This window comes from Gigantopelta aegis, chromosome 6 (assembly GCF_016097555.1).
Source record: "Gigantopelta aegis isolate Gae_Host chromosome 6, Gae_host_genome, whole genome shotgun sequence".
NCBI lineage: Eukaryota > Metazoa > Mollusca > Gastropoda > Neomphalida > Peltospiridae > Gigantopelta > Gigantopelta aegis.
The window spans coordinates 47,772,231-47,798,810 of record NC_054704.1 but is presented as its reverse complement, the minus strand read 5'-3'; the positions used below and the strand labels follow the sequence as shown (position 1 = coordinate 47,798,810).

The 26,580-nt window shown below is 38.6% G+C and overlaps 1 protein-coding gene across 1 annotated transcript in view; it reads left to right on the top strand.

Annotated features, from left to right (window-relative positions):
- The window catches only part of LOC121374190, a 105,359-nt gene that overhangs the window by 48,446 nt on the left and 30,333 nt on the right, over positions 1–26,580 (top strand). Inside the window, exon 2 of the mRNA XM_041501171.1 lies at positions 23,151–23,292. Coding sequence (XP_041357105.1) covers positions 23,151–23,292 — 142 coding nt within the window. The remainder of the gene's footprint in view (positions 1–23,150; positions 23,293–26,580) is intronic.

Here is a 26,580-nt window from a genome sequence, read left to right as displayed (position 1 = left end):
TTCGCGTTGTGTCAAGACTTGATGACCTGGAGCACACCACAGCACTTATCCAATAAATAACTATCAGCATTCCTGCCATGATTCTGCATTCCAAACAACTGTTTAGAAAAAAACAAAACAGGATTTCCGAAACGTAATTAACGTACGTTTTTAGCTCTCATTGTTACAGTTTTGATCGCCTGCGCTTTCATTGCTGTTTATCCGTTCACAAACAGAGAACTTACGTCGTCTTCTATCTCCATTAGTTTGGTAGTTGGAATTGCGTTTCCATGACAGCGTGCTTAAACCTTAATTGGATATAAGCGCTTACATGATCTTAGTTCTTTAGATAGAATAATGTACTTCAGTTGCGTTAAATTTGAAATTTCTCTGGGGGTTTTCAAATTTCTATTTCACAAAGATACGACATTTTAGTCAAATATATGTTAACGAGTTAGTTCGTTTTGTTTAACGACACTAATAGAGCCTATTGGCTATTAGATGTCAAACATTTGGTAATTTATGACATGTCGTCTTCAGAGGAAACGTGTTTCCATTAGCAGCAAGGGCTCTTTTATATGCACTTTCCAACAGAAGGAACATCAGATACCACGACCTTTGTCTATAGCAATCGTCGTGCACTGGCTGGATCGAGGAATAGCCAAATGGACCCACCGGCGGGGATCGATCCTAGACCTACCGCGCATCAGGCAAAACGCTTTTCTACTGAACAACGTTTAAAGAGCTACCCAAATAAATTAGAAAAAGTGTCATTTTAAGACAGATGGACTCTTAACGCAGATCTGTATCTGTATCATATCAAGTTCTCTAAGTAATATACCAAAGTTAAAATTTGTTTTGTTTAACGACACCACTAGAGCTCATTGATTTAGTAATCATCGGCTATTGGATGTCAACCATTTGGTAATTTTGACATATAGTCTTAGAGAGGAATCCAGCTAAAAAAAATTTCCATTAGTAGCAAATAATCTTTTATCTGCACCATCCCTCAGACAGGATAGCATATACCACGGCCATTTATATACCAGTGCACTGACTAGAACAAGCAATAGCAAATATGAAAAAGTGTCCTCCTAAGACAGGTGGGTTCTTAATGCAGATCGATCGGATCTGTATCCATATCAAATTATTCACATAATATAACCAAGGCGACATCTGAAGACAGGTGGCCATTAGAAGAAGGTTTCACTGTACGTGCACGTAATTTGAACACAAGTGAATTAACCCAAGACGCCGACTAGAAGCTAGGAGAAAATGGAGGCGACTAATGATAGGTCTTCCCAGTGGAGACGGGGCTAGTTTGACAAATTACTCCTCCACCGTCGCTACTCTTTGTTGATGATGGAGGCAAAATGCACCGGTTGCCAGGAGTTAAATTCCTTAGCAACAGTTAATTATTCTTCGTGATGCCGAAATGGAGAGTCGCGCCCTAATTGTGTTTTTTTCCCCACTCTCATTCTCTCATCTTTACAACAGTTTGGTATGTGTGCGTGACACCGTGGAATTAAATGTTAAGAGACGCCAAGAGATGCATTGGTGCTGTCTGCAAGATTCATTAGCTAATAACTTGCAATGGTGTGGCCAAAAACATCGTTTGGACTTTGTTACGTACAGCGATTAGACCGAGACAGACCTAATGTTGTTGTTTTTGTGTACGTGTGCAATTTGTTCTAATATTATTTTTTAAATTCATTTATTTCATTTTTTAGGTATACAACCTTAAAAAATTAATTTGTATAATGCTAGGATAGGACTACCAACTGCCAGCACAAGGTTGGCCAACTGTCTACTGTCATGACTTTCACGACTGTTCATTTGCTAGTCTGAGCGCTCTTACAACTCGTTTCTCGTCGTATAACCCATCAGTTATTAATCTGAGCACACCCGTCGTGAGTCGGAAGTTGGATAAATTACAACGCAACTGTCGAGTTGGCCAACTTTCTTCACGCAGTTGGTAGGTTGATCCTAGCATTACGCTAATATTTGCAGAACCGCTGATGGTAGCGATAATTAAGTGAAAAATAATTGATATGGAGTGTATATTTCAAGTCAAGTAATCTATGCGATTCTGTCTTTGGTAGGAAATATTGCATCTAAATGTCCAAGCACAATACCGGGTATCATTCACTATATCTTCAACGCATGTGGTTGAAACGCCCAAGTGTTAATTGGAGCAGGTTGTTGTTAACAGGACATTCCTGAGTTTGCTGCAATTTTTAAGACGTTATCGACTAACAGAGACTTCTTAACGATTGTAATCACATATCAAATATATTTTTCTGCATAAAATGTTAGTTTATATATTTTTGCACGTATATAGTTTATATATATATATCATGTGTAAAACAATAAGACATATATGTGGTGGGTGTTTTTGTGTTTATAAAATTGTAATTTAGCAACATATGCTCTTGATGACAATGATCTGTTTATCAGATTTGGATTGTTTTTCTTATTCACAGCAGATTGATACATTATAATATTAAAGTATCTTCTTTACGTACAAAATGTTATCTTTAGTATTTAAATCGACAATATAAAATATTTATAAAGGACAGGACCCTCGTTACAGACTGTAGATCTTAAAGGGACATTCCTGAGTTTGCTGCACTTTTTAAGACGTTATCGACTAACAGAGACTTCTTAACGATTGTAATCACATATCAAATATATTTTTCTGCATAAAATATTAGTGGCTGTATATTAAACCTGTTTCTGATCGTTCTAATATTTGTACTAGGTTAAATTCAATTTTATTTCCTAAATATTATTTTTTAGTACGTACGAAATTATTTGAAGACAAAATCCAGTTTGGGCTTCTTACAAATATTCAGACGACCAGAAACACATTGAATATACAGACACTGTTATTCCAAACAAGAAAATATATTTAATATGTAAGTTTAATCGTAGAAATATTTTGTTAATCAGAAACATCTTACAATGCAGAAAACTCAGGTATGTCCCTTTAAGCGCACATGACCTTTTGATTACACTTTCTGATCTACAACTGTATCATGATCTACACATATGCATTCATGAGAACTCGCGCATTAATTACCGTTCACCGGTTCGCACTTTGTGTAAATATCTTAAACCTACATTTCACAGACGTGAATTAATTACGTGTGTCCGCCTTTCTAGTACCAGATTTTCTGTTACGTCAAGAACAACAGACCTGTCATCAACATCCGTGGCATCAAAGACATTGTGTTACGCAAGGGTTATGTGTATCACACGTCTAACACGTGCATTGCACACTTTGTATACCGGTGTCGAATAGACAGCCGCATCTGTGCATGTGTCGGTGTGCTTTACAACAAAAAGAACGTATTTGTTGAAGTGACAGCGCTATTTCCTTTATTCATTATTCATTTTCAAAGATAGAGAGAGAGAGAGAGAGAGAGAGAGAGAGAGAGAGAGAGAGAGAGAGAGAGAGAGAGAGAGAGAGAGAGAGAGAGAGAGAGAGAGAGAGAGAGAGAGAGAGAGAGACAGACAGACAGACAGACAGACAGACAGACATAGCGAGGAAGAGAGAGAAAGAGATGTGTGTGATGGAGAAAGAGAGAAGAGGTGGGATGGAGAGTGTAAGATGGATAATGAATGAACAAATTAAATACATTGTGGGCTAAAACACATAGTCACAAGAAAGAGCGAAGGTGCAAAGTCACAAGAACACATCTTTTGTCAAATCTCTATGGTCAGGTACGCAACAAACAAAAAATAAAAAAATAAAGAAAACCTAAAAACAAATTAAAAAAATAAAAATAAAACTCAATATTGTGTTTTTTAAAAAGGTGTCAGACCACTATAAAAATGCATTTTCACCATATTTGTTCTCTAAAGTCTGTTGAAACGGAACGTCGTGCTGGTGGCATAATGAGCTGTCGCTAATTTGTTTTGGGTAGAGGCAAACATTTGCCACAGGTCTTTCTTGCACTAATAGACTACACCATTTGTAATAAACTAAGGGCCAATACTGCCGCCGTGAGGTAATCTGTTTACGGAATATGGTTTATGGGGCGTTCACACCTAGCGTCTCGTAATCGTCGTAATAAAACGTCTAAAAGCATCGCACTATTCCGGGCTGTCCAGACAATGCAATTACGTCGCCCAACTACCAGCTCTTATTAACACTCTAGTGACAGATGGACGGCTTTCACTCTTCGTGGATATCTCTCTCTCTCTCTCTCTCTCTCTCTCTCTCTCTCTCTCTCTCTCTCTCTCTCTCTCTCTCTCTCTCTCTCTCTCTCTCTCTCTCTCTCTCTCTCTCTCTCTCTCTCTCTCTCTCTCTCTCTCTCTCTGTATGTGTCTCTCTTCATATGGTTCTCTCTGTTTCTCACTTGCTCTTTCAATAACCTTTATATCTATCTATCTATTTATGTATGTATGTATGTACCTATCCATCCATCATCCATCCATCTATTCTCTCTCTCTCTCTCTCTCTCTCTCTCTCTCTCTCTCTCTCTCTCTCTCTCTCTCTCTCTCTCTCTCTCTCTCTCTCTCTCTCTGTCGCTCTCATCATCATCATCATCATCATCATCTCTCTCTCTCTCTCTCTCTCTCTCTCTCTCTCTCTCTCTCTCTCTCTCTCTCTCTCTCTCTCTCTCTCTCACAGTCTCGCAGTCTCTCTCATCATCATCATCATCGCTCTCTCGCTCTCTCGCTCTCTCTCTCTCTCTCTCTCTCTCTCTCTCTCTCTCCATATCCCTCTGTGTCTGTGTATGTGTGTCTCTCTTCATCTGTCTCTGTTTCTCACTTGCTCTTTCGATAACCGTTATATCTATCTATCTATCTATCTATCTATTTATCTATGTATGTATGTATGTATGTACCTATCCATCCATCCATCCATCCATACTCTTCTGTTCATTTTCTTCTTCTTTTTCTTTGAGAATCACAGCGTTATTTTTAGAAATCATCATTTTAAAACAAATCGTAAATTTCCATTAATTAAATGATCAAATGTAGAGGTTTTGTTATGGAACATGAAGGGTTTTCATACTCGAGTGCTCTGTTGGGGGAGGCTGGATGTCGACGCGGAACAAAAGGACAGTTGAAGTTGATTGTTGCAGTCAATGGCGGGGCCAGATGGACGCCGCCGATGTCGACTGTCAGCCACAGTGGCCTCGTCAACTCGGTGGCCGTGGTTTGTGGAGAGGACACAGACCATGATGACATTTTCCCAGGCATTATTTTTTCGCCTGATTTCCTAAGTGCAATCGCTGGTTGGCTGCAATCACAAGCGAGTTGAGAGACGGTATTTTACAACTCTCCGACCGACAGTGTAATAAATGCTTTTAATGTAATAATATTGCATTAGCCGTGCAATTGTGACAACGCTTTGTGTAATAAATTCCTGTATTACATGCGTGTGGCAAGTGCACCGTTCAGTGCTTAATGTAATAATGTATAGGGGTTTGGGTTTTTTAAAACTCATTCTTTCAGTTTTTGTTTTCTTTTAAATTCCTTTATTCAACGGGCATGATTAACTTTAAACAAAAATACGCACGCACACACATATACACTATTGTATTGCACATGCATGATTCACACACACACACACACACACACACACACACACACACACACACACACACACACACACAATGAACACACCAATACATACACATTAAGTATACATTAAGCAAAACACATCCTAAGAACAATATTTTTGTATCGGTGTATATAATGCTGTCGACAAGACGAGATACCTGTGAATATATTGCTTCTGCATTTGATAATTACACTGATTGTATGGACTTGTGTATTAATTAAAACATTTTGTTATTCATATATGCTACTTTAATAATTAAACTGTTTTATGTTTTTATTTACTTGCGTTCAGTTCGTTAATTTTCGTAGAAGACCTATATACCATGACTGCAACGTTATGAGCAGAGACTGGACTATCCACGTCCTTAAGATATTGTGGTTTTTCGTCCTTGATTCGATTGATGATTTGATTAATATTCATCAATTTTGCAAAGCGATTTAGAGTGTGTACTTCGCCCATTGATCAAACTCCATTTGAATGATTTGTGTTTGTGGTCACAATCGACAACCCCGGGACCCGAGTCCTGACCGAAGACAATAGGATCCAATATTTTCTTTATAACTGCGCCAAAAAAGAAATATGCAAAAAGCGATGGTTCAAAGCATTCGTTATCATTGTCTTTGTAATAAAACGGTTATTTTCCTTTGTGGCGCAAGGCTTTGTGTTTCATTTGTTTTTGAAGACTCTGGGCAGTCTGGTTGTTCGTGTGGTGAATCACCATTGTCTTGTCTTAATCCAGTGAGAAAAACCTCACGTGTGCCTGTGTGTGTGTGTGTGTGTGTGCGAGTGTGTGTGTGTGTGTGTGTGTGTGTGTGTGTGTCTCAAAGACCATGCATTGTTTAGTCAGGAAGAACCTGCAAATGGTGACATCAGCTTGTGATAATCGTGGCATAATTCCCGCAAGCAAGACTTTGAAAGGCTTGTCACATGGAATTAAACGAGGAAAATAGCGCCGTGTCTGGGGCACCTAGAGGTCTGTTATTCGAGCCAGATTGTTCTGCTCATTTCTGTTACAATCCTCCCTCCGGGGCCAGAAGGTGCCTGTTTTGACGACAGTTGTTCCGTTAATGCTTCTTCTTTTTTGTTCTTTTTCTTCTCCTCGATTTGTGATAAATTAATTGTCTTGTTCCGCTAATACCATATGACTCGTATTGAGCAGGACTCATTAGCTTAGTTGGGCGTTGGCAAATGTTGCTAAGGCAACACCAGTCTCAGAAGAAAAAAGCTATTGTTTTTCAAAATAACTTGATCAGCGGAAATATGATATTGTACTGTCATACTGTTCGCCTGACTCGCGACACAGGAGGCGGACCGAATTTGAGGGGTGGGTTGTCGGGGTTTGAAATTGAGAAGATAAACGCAAATCGTGACAGAAACAGTTTGACCAATCTGTAGAGCATTCGCCGATGATTGGCTGTTGTTTAGGAATAACTTGTCAAAATTGTCACGACCGTGGCATTTATGAAATAGCGCGACATTTAATTTATAAAAAGACATTAGGCGCTTGTGCAGGGGTGGGTTTTGGAAGTCGAATTGCCCCTGCTCAAGCACATTTTTTTCTTTTGTTTTCAATATATTTTCCGAGCGTGACTCGACCCCTCTATAAACTTCGCACGCCGGAGTCTAGACCCCCACCCCCGCGCTGAAACTATTGAGCTCGCGCATGGACGAAAAATAACTAATTTTACAATGTGAAAAGAAGAAAAGAAAAGAATGAAAAAGCGAGAATTAAAGAAAAAAGGAACCAAAACGAAATAATCGTAGCAAGAAGTAAAATAATTAAACCAACAAAAAACAGGAAAGAAAAAGAAAAGTTATCACACATTTTAATAACTTTAAATAATTTTTTAAAGCGGCTATCAAACTCAAATCCCTTTTGTTCTCTCCAACATCTTTCTTTTTCTTCTTTAACTTTGGTTTACAGGGGGGAAAAAATCGATTAGAACAATTTGATTTAATTATTAGAGTTTCATTATTAAACGAGGTCCTAAGTACTCCAGACATGTTAATGTTTAAAAAGTTTGGGTTTTTTCTTCTTGAAAAATTATTCTCATGGGGAAAAGCACATAGCATCAATTCAAGGAGAGACAATTGGGTTTGTCATGTTGTTGAGTCTCTCACTCGAGAAACTATTAATATTCATGAAGGCATCTGGCAAGTCTAGGGCACATGAATACCTTATCTACTTTGCTGGCTTTCTGTGATCACTGAATTAACCATATCCATTGAGTCGACAAATGGCGAATTTTTCACGCTCATTTGTTGGGGGCAACGATAAGCACTTGACGCCTGTTTCGATGAATAATCTCCATTCTGTACAGATATATATTCTTCCACCAGAAGCAGTGGTGCGGTTGTTTTGGCGCTGGGGAAGGGTGTTTATCCCCCGTATCGGACACGTTCAGTGCAAGGTCGTTGTAACATCATTTGGTTTAAAGATGCATACACTAGCCAGTGTTCCGCAGGTCAAAGGTCGTGGTATATGTCGTTTGTCCGGGGTATTTATTAAGAATGTTTGTTTATCATGTGTGTAGTAATATGAATAGACAATAATATGATCAGATATATTAACATTTTAACGACACCACTAGAGCACATCGATGTATTGATCATCGGCTATTGAATGTCAAACATTTGGTAATTTTGACATATAGTCTTAGAGAGGAAACCCGCTACATTTTTTTACCCATTAGTAGCAAGGGATCTTTTATATGCCTCATCCCACAGACAGGATAGTATATACCACGGTCTCTGATATACCAGTCATGGTACACTGGCTGGAACGAGAAATAGCCCAAATGGCCCATCGACAAGGATCGATCCTAAACCGACCGCACATCAGGCGTGCGCTTTACCACAGGGCTACGTCTCGCCCCTTTTCAAAATATAATTCTGACATAGAAATTGTATTGAAATGCATACAAAAAAAGTGAATAGTGGTATGCAACCATAAGCGTGCCATTCAATCCAGAATGGAACCAGTACCGAGTTATTAATAAGAACTGGACAACATGTGCCTGCATTATTGTCAATCAGGTTGTCATCCAGTCGACTGATTGCTCGCCTGAAGTGCTTGCGTCGCAGGATCAAACCACCTCAGTGGATCCATTCAACTGATTGGGGGGTTCCAACTAGTGCACCACAACTGGTCAAAGGCCGTGGTATGTGCTTTCCTGTTTGTGAGAAAGTGCATATAAAAGATCCCTTGATGCTAATGGAAAAATGTAGCTGGATTCCTCTGATGACTACGAGTCAAAATTACCAAATCCTTGACATCCAATAGTCGATGATTAATAAATCAATGTGCTCTAGTGTCGTTGAGCAAAACAAACCGGCGATTGGAGGTTCTACAATGGTCTGTGTTTCAATGCTCTGTAATTTGCATAGAGTCTAGACTGACGTTCTATAACTACCAATCTCATTTGACTGCACATCTGAGAGTTCAAGAGATATATTTAAACAAAGCTTTTGTATCGTTTACGCGTGAATCACTGGGATGCTAATGCACGACACACACTGAAGCTTTTTGTGTGTTTCTATAAACAGTTAACCACGTGCATAATATATAAAATTTTAATCAGTGTGTCTGATGAGGCGTGTCTGATTACGCTGACTCATCTATCTATAAAGTTTACAGAGTAATGTTAGGTTGTTTCCAGTTTTTTTGTTCGAGACATTAAGCAGATTTAATCAGAGCTATCGGCGTGTAAACTATTTGCGATTTAATTTTATCACCAAGTTTTACATTTCAATACAGATGCATTCAAATGACAGTTCAAAAGATTTGACGGCACTATCTTTTAGACCAGTGATAAACGATCCATTCGGTTTTAATTTGTTGATAAAATAGCATGTGTAACGCGGTTAGCTGCAGCACATTTGCTGTTTAATAAGGTATGAATACATTAGGCATCGTGGTAACCTGTAACGAATGGAATATTGAGAATGTTCACATACTACGTTTGGCATGTACATATGTTAAATATTAAACCAGTTTTATCTCAATCACATGCCTCGGTTTTTGGTTAAAGCTGGTGGGTACTGCTTTCGAATCTAGTACAGGTTCCATTCCAGAGTGAGGGCTAAAACATCGTTTCCCTGAACCCATTTCATTTCAACTTATATTTCCGTTCAAGCATGCTGTCCTAGGCACACACCTCAGCTATCTGGGCTGTCTGTCCAGGACAGTGGGTTAGTTGTTTGTTGGTTAGTGCTTAGTGAGAGAGAGAGAAGAGGGTGTAGTGGCCTTACACCTACCCATTGATCCCGTAAGAACTCGCTCTGGGTTGGAGCTGGTACCGGGCTGCGAACCATGTACCTACCAGCCTGTAGTCCGCGATGGATTAACCACTGCGCCACCGAGGCCGGTCCGTGAACTCAACCCTGCCTAGAAAAAAAGGCCGTCTCTAATTTGTTTTTAGGGGATTATATTGCTTGTTTTTGTTTTTGTTCTGGGGGATGTTTTTTTCGGGTGTTATGGATAGATTTTTTAAATATAAATACATAAGTGAAAAGATAACATAAATTATATTGTATCTGGACCCACAAAGATGAATGTAGTAAAATCAACAGCACAATAAAGAAAAGAAAATCAAATGCTGACCTACTCTACCTAATTGTGGTTGGCACGTTCCCTTAAATTACTTTTTCCTTAAGGACTGACTGACTCTAAGCTGTTGATTCACCCTTTTAACCTTCTCTTGCTTCTTTATTCTTGTATATGTGCTTCACTTTCTCCTTAATAGGTAGTTCAGGACCATACGCTGGTGCCCGGAACAGCGCACTCTAACCTTAATATGATATGTGCAACTTAATGTTTATACCACTCCATCTTTGCGGATGATGAAGTATCAACGCTATCTTGCCTAATGTAAATCTTGATTACCTTGTTATCTTAGATATAACAGATGTGCATTATCCCTTTAGCCGCTGGGCCGCTTTTCCTCTGGTATCTGGTTTATACAGATGTTTTTTGTAGACATTAGATGATGAGTTTATTTTTAAAAGCCCACTGCTTCAATAAACTCGCCATGAAAGATAAACGCAATGTAAATATTGCTTTTGACAAGTTAATGTGCATGAGTAAGGAATTTATTTTTCAAATAAATCACGTCCTAAGTTGCCGACAGTGTACAGCGTGTCCTCAGCTCAATCTTGCCAGAACCTTGGGGAAAAAAAGAGAAAAAAAAGAGGACCAGATAATCTTAGCCTGTTGCGTTTCTGCAACGCTATTCAACTTTGTATGTTTTTATTATGCAAATGTGTACACCAGTTATGTTAGATTATGTTACCGATAATTGCTAAACACACCATTTGGTGAGCTAACTAATCCACATAATATCGGTGTAGGTAGATCACAAACAAGTTGAGTTACAACACATTTTAACATTTGTTGATAAACACGTAACGATATCCATCTGGTGGTTTGTTAGGGATGAAGAGGAAGAAGAAAAAAATAATAAAAGGAGTCAAAAGAAAACTTTTCCAACTCTGTGCAATATTTGTGTTAACAAACTGTCATTTATAGCTAAACAAAAACTCGATCAAAAAATAATGCATTACGTGTGTAGTTGGCATATGATATAAACTATGTTGAATATCCATGGGGAAATTATAGCTTGTGGTGCCGCGGTGTTGTAGAGTGCACCTAGTAATTGTAAACCCAATCACTAGTCGTTGTCTTTTGTTGGTGAATTCTATTTCAGAATATCAACATAGATTAGATAGAAACGGGGAAAATGATAGCTGGTTTTGTATTTTATAACCTTTTATCCTTTTTTACAGCATGGTCATGAAATATCTGCATGGCTATCATGTTTCACAAATGCTCGTTCACTCCGCAAATGCACTTAATTGATGACTTCATACATAATTGTCTCTGCTGACATCCGTCTTTATTATTGCTGATTTATAGTCTGTAAATATGCAATATTAGTCCAGTACATTGACCGTTTATTCTAAAATGCATGTGTCTGTTGTGTATGTGAAGCTGCGTTTAGTAGGAGTCTGTTACAATATAACTAATTTATATTTTTTATCATTCAACATGCATGCGGTTTCTGGTTCCAAAGAACTCTTTGCTCTTAACGAACTAAATATCTCGTCAACGTTTTCCACCGGGAATACGTCACCTCAAAAATAGCGATATTGACTCTTTCATTGACCCAAGAAACAGTTGACGCTGTTGCTGTTGTTTTCATCAATGAAGGAAAGCCTAGCTCCTGTTATATCGCACGTTATATTATTTTTCTCCAGGAGAATCACGTTTCGACGTTGTCATGTATGTCTACACGTATAAGCACGCCGAGTTGCACAATACGATTGCGCGCTCGTTAGTCATACACGTAGTTTGAAAAGACAATCGATCGGAGCCACTCAAAGCCTGCAAGGCACCTGTGGCTTCCAATTTGAAGCAATGTTGGGTTAGGGCATCTCTCTTTCAGCGCAAACGTTTGTATGACAATAAATTCAATGGGTAGCAACGCCGACAGGACAAAACCGGCGAGCCTAACGAGGTCCACATCCTTATTACGGTGTGTTTGGAACAAACCCGAAATCGGAGTTGTGCTAATTGGGGTCGTTGGGCGATGATTTCGGTTCCCTCGAGCGGCTTGATTATCAATAAGACGGTTCCAACTGGATACTGGATTGACAGGCCTGCTGTAGTATCGATCTTATACTGCCTTCTTAGCCTCTCCTTCTTACCACTGGCAGCAATAGTCAAGATGTTTCCTGTGGTGTTTATGGACAACTCGAGCTAGTTCATTATGAATCAAACAGACTTTTCGGCATGGTAGAGTGGTGTCGGTATGTACCATAATTCACCGTGGTCCGACTGTTTTCTATTCCTTGTTATACCACACTTCATGAGATGCTTCATATGGTGTTCATGGATTGTTTTTTTTTTGTTTGTTTTTTTTTGTTGTTTTTTTTGGGGGAGGGCAGTTAATTATGAACCAAACAGAAGTTGGCATGATAAAGCACAATTCACCACAGCTAGTCTCAGCTTTCTTTTCCTTAGTCTTCAAGTTAGTGAAATACTTCATAATATAACGAATTCGTTGTGAATCAAACAGAAATAGGCATGGTAAAATGGCGACGATTAAGTATAATACATCTAACCTAGATAGACTACTGTTTCCTTTTCGGCATTTTGTTTACAATTAATCAGATATAAAATCAATTTTGGCTACTTCGTTATGATCTTAACATGTGTTAGTGTGGGCATAGTGACAAGAAAAACGCATTGTTGATCATGTATGTTGCAAAGAGATTGTTATGTGGAAGGTCATATTTTTACCTCACGTGGCCTACGTTTTTATTTACACTTTTTATTTTCTGTTAAAGTCATATTGTCACAGACCACTTATCTATTTAATGGTCTAACAAAGTATTTCCTGAACAAAAATAATTTGATTTGTCCCTAAATGTACTTTATTCAACCATCTTCATAACCACCATACTCCATTTATTAATGATATTTTGAAAAAATAATTGAATTATGGCAATGGTCCATAATTCAAAAACTAAAATTGTCGAGAGGGTTGACATGGATTTCACTCCATCATGTTTCAGTTAAAGTGATGCAATAGCTAGATTTGGTTTCCAACAATTAATGTAATTTTTAGTTATTATCCATTTTTATAGAAATAAGGTCCTTAAATCCGTGACAGTAGTCTGTGACAATATGCCTTTAAAGTCATCTGTCGCTCATTCATTATAAAGACCAAAAGAGTTTGCGAAGTAAAACGGGGGAAAAAGAGAGAAAAAAAGAATCCATAATTCGTTCACAAACGTAATGCGGTTATCAATTAAGACACGTAAGATGTGCAATCGATTTTAGCTTTGCACTTGCAGCAGTAGTTAAAAGTTTAAATGTAATTTGGTAGGTTCATTGCGGTCCAGCGACAGATGGCTCGAAATAGGTTTAAAGACGACAAAAAGCTGGGGGAAAAAACATTCGTCAGAGATGCAATGCTATTTGGAGCTATGAAGAAGACGTTTTGTTTTGTTTAACGACACCACTGGAGCACATTGATTAATTAATCATCGGCTGTTGGATGTCAGATATTTGGTAGTAATTATGACTCGTAGTCATCAGAGGAAACCCGCTACATTTTTCCTAATGCAGCAAGGGATCTTTTATATGCACCATCCCACAGACATGATATTCACAATAACACTTTACAAGACTCTGTGAACAAAAATATTTAGTTTTTCAAATTTCATCACACCAACCTCTGTTTGGATCACAATGTACTAGTACTAAAATATCTTTAAGCACCATATGAAATAACTGGTTGTTGCTGAAAACAGTAATATTGTTTTGTCTTTTAAATGGTCCATATCAGGTAGCTTATGTTTTAATCCCCCTTTCATGAACTAACCCACACTGTCTTTTAACGTGTTATGCATTTGACTATCACAGAAAAAAAAATCAAAATTGTTTACAGTCTTTTTTATCTACTACTGCCAAAGAATTGGATATGCAAAACACGGTAAGCGAAATATTGTAAAAAGTTTTTACTTTTGTGGACCTCAATTTTCACTGTTTTCCTAAAATAAAACAAAAACACATTTCGTTGGTTACTTAAATTGGTGGATCGAAAAGGTACAATCATAAATTAGTATTATATGCACACATATATTATATTTTCGCGATTGTAAACTGCACTTGATTCACGAATTGCACGAAATTTAAGCCTCTAGTAAAAAGACCTAATTCACAGGATACGGAGATCCAGCAAGCTCTGAAGGTAGCACTAAACGAAATAACTTCCGGCTGGGTCCAAGTCCTGTGTTTGGTTATAAATGTGAGTGTGTTGGTGGTAAAAAAACATTGGTTTCATCTCGGTTAAAGTTGGAAGTAGTACCACTGTGTCAAGTAGCCTTGTGCTTGGAACATGTATGGTGTACCTGTAAAATTAGTACTAAAATTTTGTGCGAAACTAGGGGTGTTGTAAAAACATCTTGTTATAATCTTGTTATACCGAAAATGAGCCCATAAAAGGAATGAATGAATGAATGAATGAATGAATGTATGTATGTTAACGACACCCCAGCACGAAAAATACATCGGCTATTGGGTGTCAAACTCTAGTTAATGCAAAAACAATGTGGCCCATAAAAGGAATTAATGAATGAATGAATGTATGTATGTTAACGACACCCCAGCACGAAAAATACATCGACTACTGGGTGTCAAATTATGGTAAATGCAAAAACAATGTGGCCCATAAAAGGTACCATTTTCTTCAGTTAAGACTTAGAGGTAGGGGTTGTAGTACTGATATTTATGGGTCATAGTTTGGATGATATATTGCATATAGTGTTTTTAAGCACAAACGTTAACATGGTCGCCTATGGGAATTTATTTGGTATAGTACAACCTGGAGCTATGAGACGTGGCATGGCTACTGATTGAGCTGTGTGGGATGTTTGATTTATTCTTGCACTTACCCTTGCTCCGACGAGCAGACCTTAGCTAAGTAAGCCCTGGGCTGTATTAGAACAATGTGAGAGAGTTAATGAAATTGTGTCCTGTAATAAGCCTGTATCCCATCGATCAGCTCGCTGGGCTGTGTCAGGTGCCGTCACGTGATCTCATTATGACGTACACTCAAATAGGACGTTACACTACATACATATTTAATGGGACAACCATAACGATGGCGATATAATTAATGTTTTTGTATGTGTTTATTGTGTGTGTATGTTGCAGGCAGTGTGAGAGATCCAACAACAGTTGCTACTCCTGTGTAACGTTTCGTGTATAGCAATTTTATAAAGAATGTTTAGAAAACGACAACCAGCCAACAGATTGAGAATAATCGTACTGAAAAGTCTGGCAATCTGTGAATCAGGCACTTTACAGATGGTTTGATTGTAGACACTGTTTATAATGCAGATTGGACAACACAGGACAACCATTCAAACATCTGTATATCTCTGTCTGTCTCTGTCTCTGTCTGTTTCTGTCTCCCTCTCTGTCAATCTCTCCCTCTGTCTCTCTCTATCCCCCCCCCTCTCTCTCTCTCTCTCTCTCTCTCTCTCTCTCTCTCTCTCTCTCTCTCTCTCTCTCTCTCTCTCTCTCTCTCTCTCTCTCTCTCTCTCTCTCTCTCTCTCTCTGTCTCTCTCTATGTAGCGTGTATGAGTGTACGCGCACGTGTGTCCAACTAAGAAGCTTCTAGAGCGCTATTCTGGACATGTACCTTACTTGCCATGACTGTTAGAAAATTACATTTAAAGGAGCTCTCGCTACTAATCCGTAAGAAAATTGTTGAGACGCCGCCGAGTGACGTTACACCAACCTCTATTTAACTGACTATAACCACTAATCATTATCTTCTGAACGGAACAAAACAAAAATATATCTGAGATCTGTGCCCGGGACCACGTGTTTGAACCTTAATTGAATCGCATGTGTAAGCAAGAACATTTAATGATAAAAACAAATAAATTCCATCATCGCCAGATTGGTGTTTACCTGGCTGGGTTTTCAACAATAGTATTGACATAGGTAGTTTTTTTTGTGTTTGCTTATGTTGTTGGGTTACAAATGGGTTCTGCTTTGACCATCATGGCCGACCTACATCGCACGTCTTTCACCATTAACTGATCGTTATTCGGATGCGATGTGCCATTCGCTTCTCACAGCGGGATGCACGGAATCAAACAGGATTGCTTTCGTGGCGGAACAACTCACCGATTTGTTATTGAAAAAAAATATTGCTCTGTACGTGTTCGCTGGAGTATGATGTTTGCTTGGTCGTGGATTAATGCGAATCAAATGAATACGTTAGCGAGTAATTAATACCGTTTTGTGTAATGTGAACATTTGTTTTCACGTGGCGTATGACTGCAAGGATCTGCAGTTATTCAGCAACCATTTAATTGCACGATCTGATTTTTGAAAGAATCAAAGCCGGCCTGTTTGGCCCTAACCGTATTACAGCGAGAGCTTTTAGGAGTAGGGTGGTTGCCTTGCACTAAATGATAGACATCATTCAAATACAGGGCTTTTCCTAGCAAGGGGCTGCCTACCCCCACCCTAAAACAGCCTCACCAAAAGGTGTCAGTACCCTTTTAATTTGATAGCATCCTTTTTGTCTTGTTGAAATAGACGCTATAGTAAGATTCATTCCTTACTGACACTAGTTATTTTAAACTAGATAGGCCCTGAAAATCAAATGACAAAACCGTGCATGCGTGTATGTATGCGTGTACAAAGAAAGACCAGTACAAATCTGGTATACAGGATATTGAATCAACGTTATTCGTAAACATTTCTCACTTTAACAAAAGAGGCCAATTTGTCCTGTTATTAGCACTCCATATTACATTATCTTCCCAGAACACGTCTAATGCGCACGTTTATCAACATATTCTACGGACTCCTACTCCACGTTCTAATTCCCTGTACAGTTGTCCTTTGTCGTTCGCCCTAAAAGCTTCTCTGTAAAATATACATGTTATCCTTGGAGTTCCATCTCTAAAGACCCGACGCCATTAATAAGCTCTCGCGGTTTGCAACCAGCGAGAGAATGAATCTGCCGTTTGATTTCCCAGAGCAGCGCTCGCACAAAAATATCTACTGCTAATGTGAATCGGGCTTGATTGAAAGAAATAGTACACGTTTAACTGATGCCTCGCAGAGTGCAGCAGTTGATGGCATTACAAGGGTATATATCTACGTATCGATTGACACGCTTCTCCCGTCTTGTACCGACTCGTTTGGGTCTCTTGAAAAAAAATAATGGACACACCATCAAAATTACTTTAACCTGGACGTTGCGGAGAGCGCGTGTTTTTATCGCTTCAAGGACATACTTTCTCAACCCTAGTTGGACAACGTATGGGTGAAGAATTAGCCGTTTCTTCAGCGACAGAAGTTCGTGGATGAATGCTCTTTGTCGTTACTTGCAGCTTCTTCAGTGGCAGCTAATCAACTTCGATCACCAAAGAACCCCCAGACTCTCAATCACACTTGCTTGGTAAGATAGGATAAAGATTATCTACAGGCTGGCACAGGAAAGTTAAATACCAAATCACTTGACACAACTGGTATCGATTCTCGCGTGCTTGCGAGTAGCCAATGGCCGATTCTGAGGACAGCACCTGCAATCGAACCATCTTACGTGGATCGTACTGGAGCCAGACAGGCAGTAAGCACTACACTCCATCAAATTAAAGACATGTACGAACATCTTGATAATGTCAGTGGTGGAGGAGACATTAATTAACAGATGTCGCGAATAGACACATGCTCCTGCGCCTGTCTGGATGAGCAATTCACAACATGTAATAGAATTTGAGGCCAGTGTACAATAAAACCAAGCTGAGCTATACATGAAGTACAAAAGGACATATGATTAACGTGCACACCAGAACAAGCTGTTGTAGAGCATGTCTGTCATGGGCGCAGGTGTCGGCTCACGTCGGCTACTCCGTCCAGGACAGAAATAATCTACTAGTATTTTAAAGCTTTTATTTATCTATATGAAAAATAAAATATGGTCAAGCAGCGTAATAGAAATAGGTTTTAATTCAGTAAATCCAGTAGAATCGAATATCTTCGGTGTAAGTTGCTCCATGGCTCATATATCAAAGGCCGTGGTATGTGCTGTTCTATTTGGGAGAGTGCAAATAGAAGATATCTTGCTGTTAATGGAAAAACAGCGGGTTTCTTTTAAAGACTACGTTTCACAATTACCAAATGTCTGAATTATTGATTAGTGTTCCATTACAAAGCCTAAGTTTCTAAAAGTACGGGGTGCGCAATGTATTTACGTACATTCGCCGTTTATGCACATGTAGTATACGTCATACAGCAGTCATTGTGATATAACGTCCGTATTTAAAGGCTTATAGTCTAAAATGCATCGTTGTGAAAATGTTCAAAACATGATAACAACCTCTTGGATCTGCATTTTATTTTTATAACCTTTTGTTTTTCAAACAATTTTGAGTTGGTAGGGGCTTGTCACCTTTTTGCCTTCTTCAGAATCCACCTTTGTAATAACAAAAGTCTCTATTGTACCCTTCTTCTTTCTTTTTTTCTTCTCCTTCTTTTTCTTCTTCTTCTTCGTCATCTTCTTCTTCTTCCTTATTTTTTCCCGAAAGAAAGCTGTCACTAAGTTTCGATTATGTACATGACTTAATAGTTGATATAAATTGAAATGTATTCACAGAGTCACATTTTGTAGCTTAATATCGACCAGCAAAACAGCCGTGCTCAATCGATAGACACTCGGTCGCCCTTTTTCGCTTGTCTCGGTTATGCAATGCAGCGTATTGTGATTGAGGGCAGAGGTTCAGTGTTTGTAAGGTTTTGCTCCACCACTTGTGATTTAGCGAGCCCTCCCAAAAAAAGAACTTTGTGGAAGAGTCAATAATTTTTGTTGAATTTCGGCAATCCTCTGTCGATTAAAGGGTTTCTCCAGTTTGGTCCTGTCAAGATTTTCATTAACTCGCAGACAAAGAAAGGAATTCTTAATGGCTTTGTCAAAATGGATCGCTCATTAAGTATTACATTTATTAGAAAATAGGGTCACGATCGATTGGAGAGTTCTAGCCTTTATGAAATATGTTTCTTTATTATTCAGAAAAGATAACGTTCGTTCCACGGACGGCAATAAAAGCCTTATTGTGTGTGAACTTAATGTATGGACATTACAAAGTTAATTAAGCAGAATCCCATGTGTCCTTTAGTGGACGGGCATGTAAATTTATTACGTAGTGGGTTTGATATGTGTTGCAGTGCAATGTCGTGTCAATGCTAATTCATAGAGTAAAAGACCCCTGCATGACTCATCTGCCAGTAGGGATAATAACTATGAAAACACCTGTACTGATTCACGCCTAATTTACCTTTGACTGATCTTGGCGATACGACTGACATTGTTTGGTTTTGTTTGGTTTTGTTTAACGACATCACTAGAAGACATAGCTTTACTAATCATCGGCAATTGGATGTCAAACATTTGGTAATTTTTGACATATAGTCTTAGCGAGGTAACCTGCTACATGTTTTCCATTAGTAGCAAAGGGTCTTGTATATATGCACCATCCCACATGCAGGATAGCACACACCACGGCTTTTGATATACAAGTCGTGGTGCACTGGCTGGAACGAGAATCGATCCCAAACCGAACGAGAATCGATCCCAAACCGACCGCGCATTAAGCGAGCGCTTTATCACTGGCCTAGAAACAATTTTGCTTTGTAGATCCGACATTCTTGCCCTGACCCAGCGAAGTGGCAAATTTCTCAGCTCATAATAATGTCTACATTATTGTATTACAGAGGCAGACCCGGGGGGGGGGAACACCGATGGACGTAACCCCCCCCCCCCCCCCCCCATATTCTTCCTTTTTTCTTCTTTTAATTTCTATCGTATTAGGATGCCCTTTTGACGAATAATTGACCCATGGGCCCTTTTTCCGTTAGTCCCCACCCTTGCAAAATATTTTCTGGATCCGCCACTATATGATCTCTTCATTGACGATGACTCACAACTGACACACTAGTACACCACAAAAGTACAAATCCATAGATAAAATCTTTATAATAGAATGGGTTTCGTCTGTTGCCATACGATACGCTAATAGTTTTTTTGTTTTTTTTAAAGAACAATGATGAAGGTCACTGCTTGGCAAAATATAACTGCTGTATATCGATAGTGCTCAAATTTTTGCCTGCTAAAGATACCATGATACATTTACGTCAAAGTTAGAAGCAATTACAGATCAATAATCGTCGAGGGGTTTTGCATAAAGGTATCTGTACGGATTTTCTCAAATATATTTAGTCTTTTGCTGGTTGGGCCTAAAAGACGTGACGTTGCGCGTTTATAAACGATGAACTCTAATTCAAGAATTTGCAAACGAATGGAATTCCGTGGATCAAGTTTCTGATCGATTGCCAGTGAATTAATCCGATATGTTTGTTCGAGACCAGTGATCTTTTTTTTCTTCTTCTGGTAAACCTGCTTTGGATAAAGATGATATTAGCAAATGGGTTTTAAAACGCTTGCCATGTCTACTTCGGGAGGTGTGCGTTTTTCCTATGGAGGAAACAACGCTTAAACGAAATTAATAACCTGCGTGTTTGAGAGCTGGAAATGTTCTCTCTTTGGTATTGATGTTCTTGTGATGCGAAACTCAATACGATAAATGTTTGATCACGTTTTGTCGCAGATAATATCAGGAAATGTAGTGAAACCTTTCAAAATCAAACAGCAGCAAATGTAAATTATTTTAAAGGAGTTTTCATGTGAGTTCACCTGTACAGAATAAATTTATTTAAAAAGCAACAAGCAAGAAAAATTATAAAGCAATTTTTTAAACAATAATTTAGAATTGTTGCCCTTTGACTAAAATTGAATCAAAATCCTTGAGATATATTTTTGTTCCTATAGGTGGGGGTTTTCTGAACTGAAGTAGTCTTCTAGCATGTGTTAATATGAACTTTAAGTTGACGAATGGCCCTCATGGAGTTAATTTCTGATCTTGCCAAGAAGTTGTGAACCGTGACTGATACATCAAAGGCTGTGGTATGTGCTATCCTGCGTAAGGGAAAGTATATATAAAAGATCCTTTGCTATTAATGAAAAAATGTAGTGGGTTTCCTCTCTAAGACTTTAATCAAAATTACCAAATGTTTGACATCTAACAGCCGAGTATTAATAAATCAATGTACTCTAGTTGCGTCGTTAAACAAAACAAACTTTTACTTTAGGTTGGGTTATATTTTTTGTTAAATGCAAAAGGATTTATGTGTCTGCGGAATATTTAATTCATAAATAGTAGGTAATTGGACATGCCGTAATAAGCACGAAATATTTGTCGGGGTGGAAAGACAAATTAGAAAAGGGCACATACACCAAGTCGACAAAATGGCATGCCAATGGAGGGGAAATTAAAAGAGGAAGAAAGGGACACTTGAATATGTTTATGGAGGACGTGTTCCCTTGTCCCATTCCCACTATGGATCCGCCGCTGAAAACGCTAATACTGAAAACCACAAGAACGTATCTCGACACTAATTACGTGCGTGGTTACACACCACGCCTTTATGTGCGTGGTTAACCCACACCGTCACATTGAGCCTGTTTAAAAACTACAGGACACTGCATGTGACGTGAAATGAACTGCGCACGCGCCTGGGGCCACTCATCACGAAGACAATGCGTCTCCAGGGATTGAAACATCATGCCGAGTGCCAGTCCAAGGGTATTACTTGCTAATAACGGTTCGGGCTGAGCCTGATTGAACAAATGGGTGGAGTTACCAGTAATAACATTATTAATAGTTTGCCGAGATTACAAAGATGCCTGTGTTGAGGCTGTGCAAGCACGCGATGCGGATCCGAAGTGAAAATAAATTGTATTAACTCGTATTACCTCGTTCTCCTCCAAAGTTTACTGTCTAATGGGTAACATGTGAGACTGTACACATTGTAGAAATAAATGTGTCTTTGTTTTGGCCTTTGGTGAAGGATAAGATAAAGAGGGTTTCTTCCCCCCCCCCCCCCCCCCCCCCCGATAGTTATTGGAGTTCATACAGACAGTAGTAAAATTCAACCACCTCTAAAAAGTTTGTTTTGTTCAAGGACAGCACTAGAACACATTGATTAATTAATTATCGGCTATTGGATGTCAAACATTTGGTAATTATGACTCGTAGTCATCAGAGGAAGCCCGCTACATTTTCCCTAATGCAGAAAGGGATCTTTTATATGCACTTTCCCACAGACAGGCAAGCACATACCACGGCCTTTGACCAGTTGTGGTGCACTGGATGCAACGATAAAAAAAACCCAATCAGTTGAATGGTGGTTTGATCCTGCGACGCAAGCACCTCAAGGGAGCACTCAACCGACCGAGCTAAATCCCGCAAGGAAACAAGGCGTTTCTTTTTTCTCCATTATTTATTGGATTTTGTTCATACAGACGGTAGTAAACTCTACCCACCTCTAATACCAGATATTAAGGTGAAAAAACGGGAACGTTTAGTATGCTGTAAGAAACATGAAGTGGACATTAAAGAATTAGGAAATAAAATCGATTATTTGTCGTTAGACATGTTAAACGTAACATCAAGTCTTTTAAAACAGACATCATCGGAAAGAAAGGAATCACAAGCTATGTAGGGATATAGGGACCATCAGCCGTGAAATCCTAAGCTTTGGATGGCCTTAAATGCGATTTCCTGGTATCAAAAGAACAAAAGAGCATTTGTTGGTTTTACTAATGCATAGCCAACAGTATTATATGTGCATTATCCTTAAAATATTCTAACGTCAGCTCTAACATATCGTTTGGTAAAAAAACGTTGATTTTTTTTTTAATCCACAAAAACCACAAACAAAACCACACCAACCCATCCCCCCCCCCCCCCTCCCCCAACCCCACCCCCCCCCCCACCCCCCCCCCCACCCCCCCCCCCCCCACCCCCAACCCCCAAAAACACACAAAATACTCGTGTATCCTTTCAATCCGTAAGATAACACTATAACACATACATACATACATTATTATAATGTGATAATGTGATTATCCTAATTAATGTCTTGTTTTTTGTGTGTTTTCAGCGTCGAGATGCACGTTTCCGCCCAAGTGGAGAGGCACGTGGTACCAGAGCGGTCTGGGGGAGATTGAGATCGCCAAACACAGCATATCTGAACGAGGACACTGCAAAACCAACGAGGGCAATAAATACCTACTATTGGACAGGTAAAATACTCTAAATGGTGTTTGTCAAGACACTGGTGGATCCAGGATTTTGTAAAGGGGGGGGTCACAAAATTCAAAAAAAAAGAAGACAATTAGAGAGGGAGATCTGTAGGGTGGTTCGGAGGCGCAACAATGCTCCCCAGAAATTTAGTGTTGTATATTGTGGATGATGAATGTAAAGAAACAAATAAATAAATCATTAAAATGGGCACTTTAAACGGTCGAGGGAGTCACGGATTCCCTGTGACCCCCTTGTGGATCCGCCAGTGGAAGATGTGGTTCAAAGTGTAGCATCCGACACCACAGTTGGCATATCAAAACATCACTAATTAGTAAGTAAAATAATAAACTGGTATGTCATGTCACTCAATTCAATCAATTCAGTTCTCAATGTCTGTTACATTATATGATTACTAAAAGAAAGATAAAAATTAATCTTCGAATTTTTATCTTTTATTAGTAATCATAAAACCCTCAGAAATGTCAATCAATAAATGACCTAGATAATCAGTATTAAAAATATTTTTCATTCTTAAACCGTTTACCGTTTTGTCTTAATATACCATCATATCGTTGTCGTGTTCTTTCGCAGGAATTGGTAAAATACAGAAACCTATGGAATGCATTAAACCGCATACCAAGACTGTGCCGATTTATTGTTCGTGCTAGGGTGTCGATAAGTATTCATCAATTCCCGGAGTCCCTGCGTTGATTATTTATAGCCGTTTTCGTCTGTTATGTATATTTCATGGAGCTGTTTTGTTTTGTTTTTCTCTAGCGTTATCCACTTATTGGCAAATCATCCCATTAACCGTTCGATGAATAATTTATTCCACCAAAGCTGCTGCTTATTCTATCTATAGTGAACCCGAGCTCTAAACATCACTCAGGGGATCTACAACAGTCGTCCTTTAGAGGAACAAATGAACTGTTATGTAAAGGTTAAAAACACACACGCATTTGTATGTACAATCGATATAATATATATGCATGTGGATGTATATGGAAATGAATCGATAAGCTTTTTTGTTGTTGTTGTGGCCGTGGTTGTAATACAGATGTGTCCTTTCGTCCGAGGTTCCACTGTATGTCATCGGAGATGGGCATTGCGTTGTATTTTATCGCTGGTCAATTTGTGGAAAGTTCACCTTGGTTACAGGAAAGCGATTTATGTGACGGGAGTAAAATGTTAAGGAGGAGATTCATTGACTTTCTTTCGAGTAGCTGTCTTGCGTAAATCTCATTCTAACAATACCGTCGTTTCGTCTTCAATTCTCTTGGCATTTTTTCTTCTGTTTTGTTCGATGTTCTGTAAAACTGATAATGAAGATATATTAATTTCGTGCGTGGCTTTAGTGTGTAATAGAAAAAAGTCGTCTTTTTTGTCTTTTTACATTTTGCTACATAGATGCTTTATCTTCTATTCAATTCTGCCTCGACCTTTTCTGTTTTGCTTTCTGTTTCTATTTTTATGGTTGGTCACCACCATTAATTACTGTAACTCCGTGCAGTTCAATACAATTTCTATGTCAGAATATACTCGCGAACAATACAGCAACATTGGTAGGGTCATATGGCGACTAGTTTTAGGGAGTGCCCTCCCTTAACAACTACCGTGCAAAAAAACCCACAAAAAATATAGTTGATCACGAACATTTTCAGTTAACCACCCTCATGCCAGAGCACCGCCTCATCTTGCTATTATGCAAGTAGACGTATACTACTTGTACAGATGGCATCAGTTGGTACTAAATATAACAAGTAATTTCAAACCAATGGGCTAACTTGTTTAAATACTACATATGTTAATATATTTGTAATCATCAAAGGTTTTAAAATGTATATAATAATTTTTTTTTTTTTTTGTTTTTTTTTTTATAAAGAACTGTTTTCTAAACCGGACTATACTAAGCTGCTACAACAAGTAACGACACAACAAATGATAGTGTGGTGTCTTGTCTTTTTTGTTTGTTTTGTTTGTTCTGTTCTGTTTTTTACCGTTATATTATTGTCTATTTTCGTTCGGCTCTGCTATATGTTGGTGTATTTCATTTTGTTCCGTTCTGCTTTGGTTTGCTCCATTCTGATCTGTACTGTTCCGATCTTCTCTGCTCTATTCGACCCTGATCTATCTAACCTAATTTGTTCTGTTCTGTCCATCCTATTCTGTTATTATTCTGTCATATTCTACCCAAGAGTGCAACACTGTACATCGCGGCAAGTGTCTTCTTCTAGATGCGTTTCCCTACCTCCAAAAACAGAAAACCCTAAATCGCCCTTAAAGTCAATTGTGCAATATTTCACATGTCATTTGTTTTGATGATTTTAAGCTAAAATGGTCGATACTTATCCCTCCCTACGTTTTACAGTGGATTTCATTGCTGCGTCTGAGAACCAAATGACGATTTCATTTCGTTTTATCGTAGTATGACCTTTTCGAAGGATACCTCTGGTTCAAGCAGGACGTAATGCATTGTCGTTTGGATTTTAAATGTTCGTTTTGCGACATTCGGGGGCGTTGTTTATTGCCAGCGTGTAGACGTCAAACATATGTGCGATATGCGATATCCGTTGCCGCTACATTATCACTATTTGTTTTCAATTAAGCCTCTGGGGTTCTGTATTTGATATCGCCTACAATAGACGACCAGTCAAACTATGACTGAATGTCATTGGATGACCCACGTATGAATATACGGATCAAACTAATATGTGTATTATACAGGTATATCCTAATTGTATTATTATATGTTTATATGGCAGTCTACTGTGATTATTATTTTTGTTTTATAAATAATTATTCAGTGCAAAGATATTATGTTCTAATTAATAAATTCCGTACCATAATTCTTTACACCACTAACCTGCAATTCAAACATAACTTGAACAAATTATACATATGAAAAGACATCACTCCAACCATTGTACCATTTTATCCATTTGCATAGCCACAGATCTGATGTAGCACTATTCTTTCTCAATGAAAACCCCCAAAACAAGAAAAAGAAATATTTGTCTACGCAATTTATTGCACGGCGTAACATGTCATACCGACCCTTGATGTTGCCATCAATTTCATCCACCGATTTGCAAACATGATTACGCCATAAAGTTTAGTGCCCCCAATTTACTGGATCACAGGATATGCGCGCATATTGACGAAATACAGTTTTCTCTCTTTCTGTGATCGTCCTCTTACGCTCGTCTGTTCTTTCTGTAATCGTCCTGTACGCTCGTCTGTTCTTTCTGCGATCGTCCTGTTATTCTCGTCTGCTCTTTCTATGATCA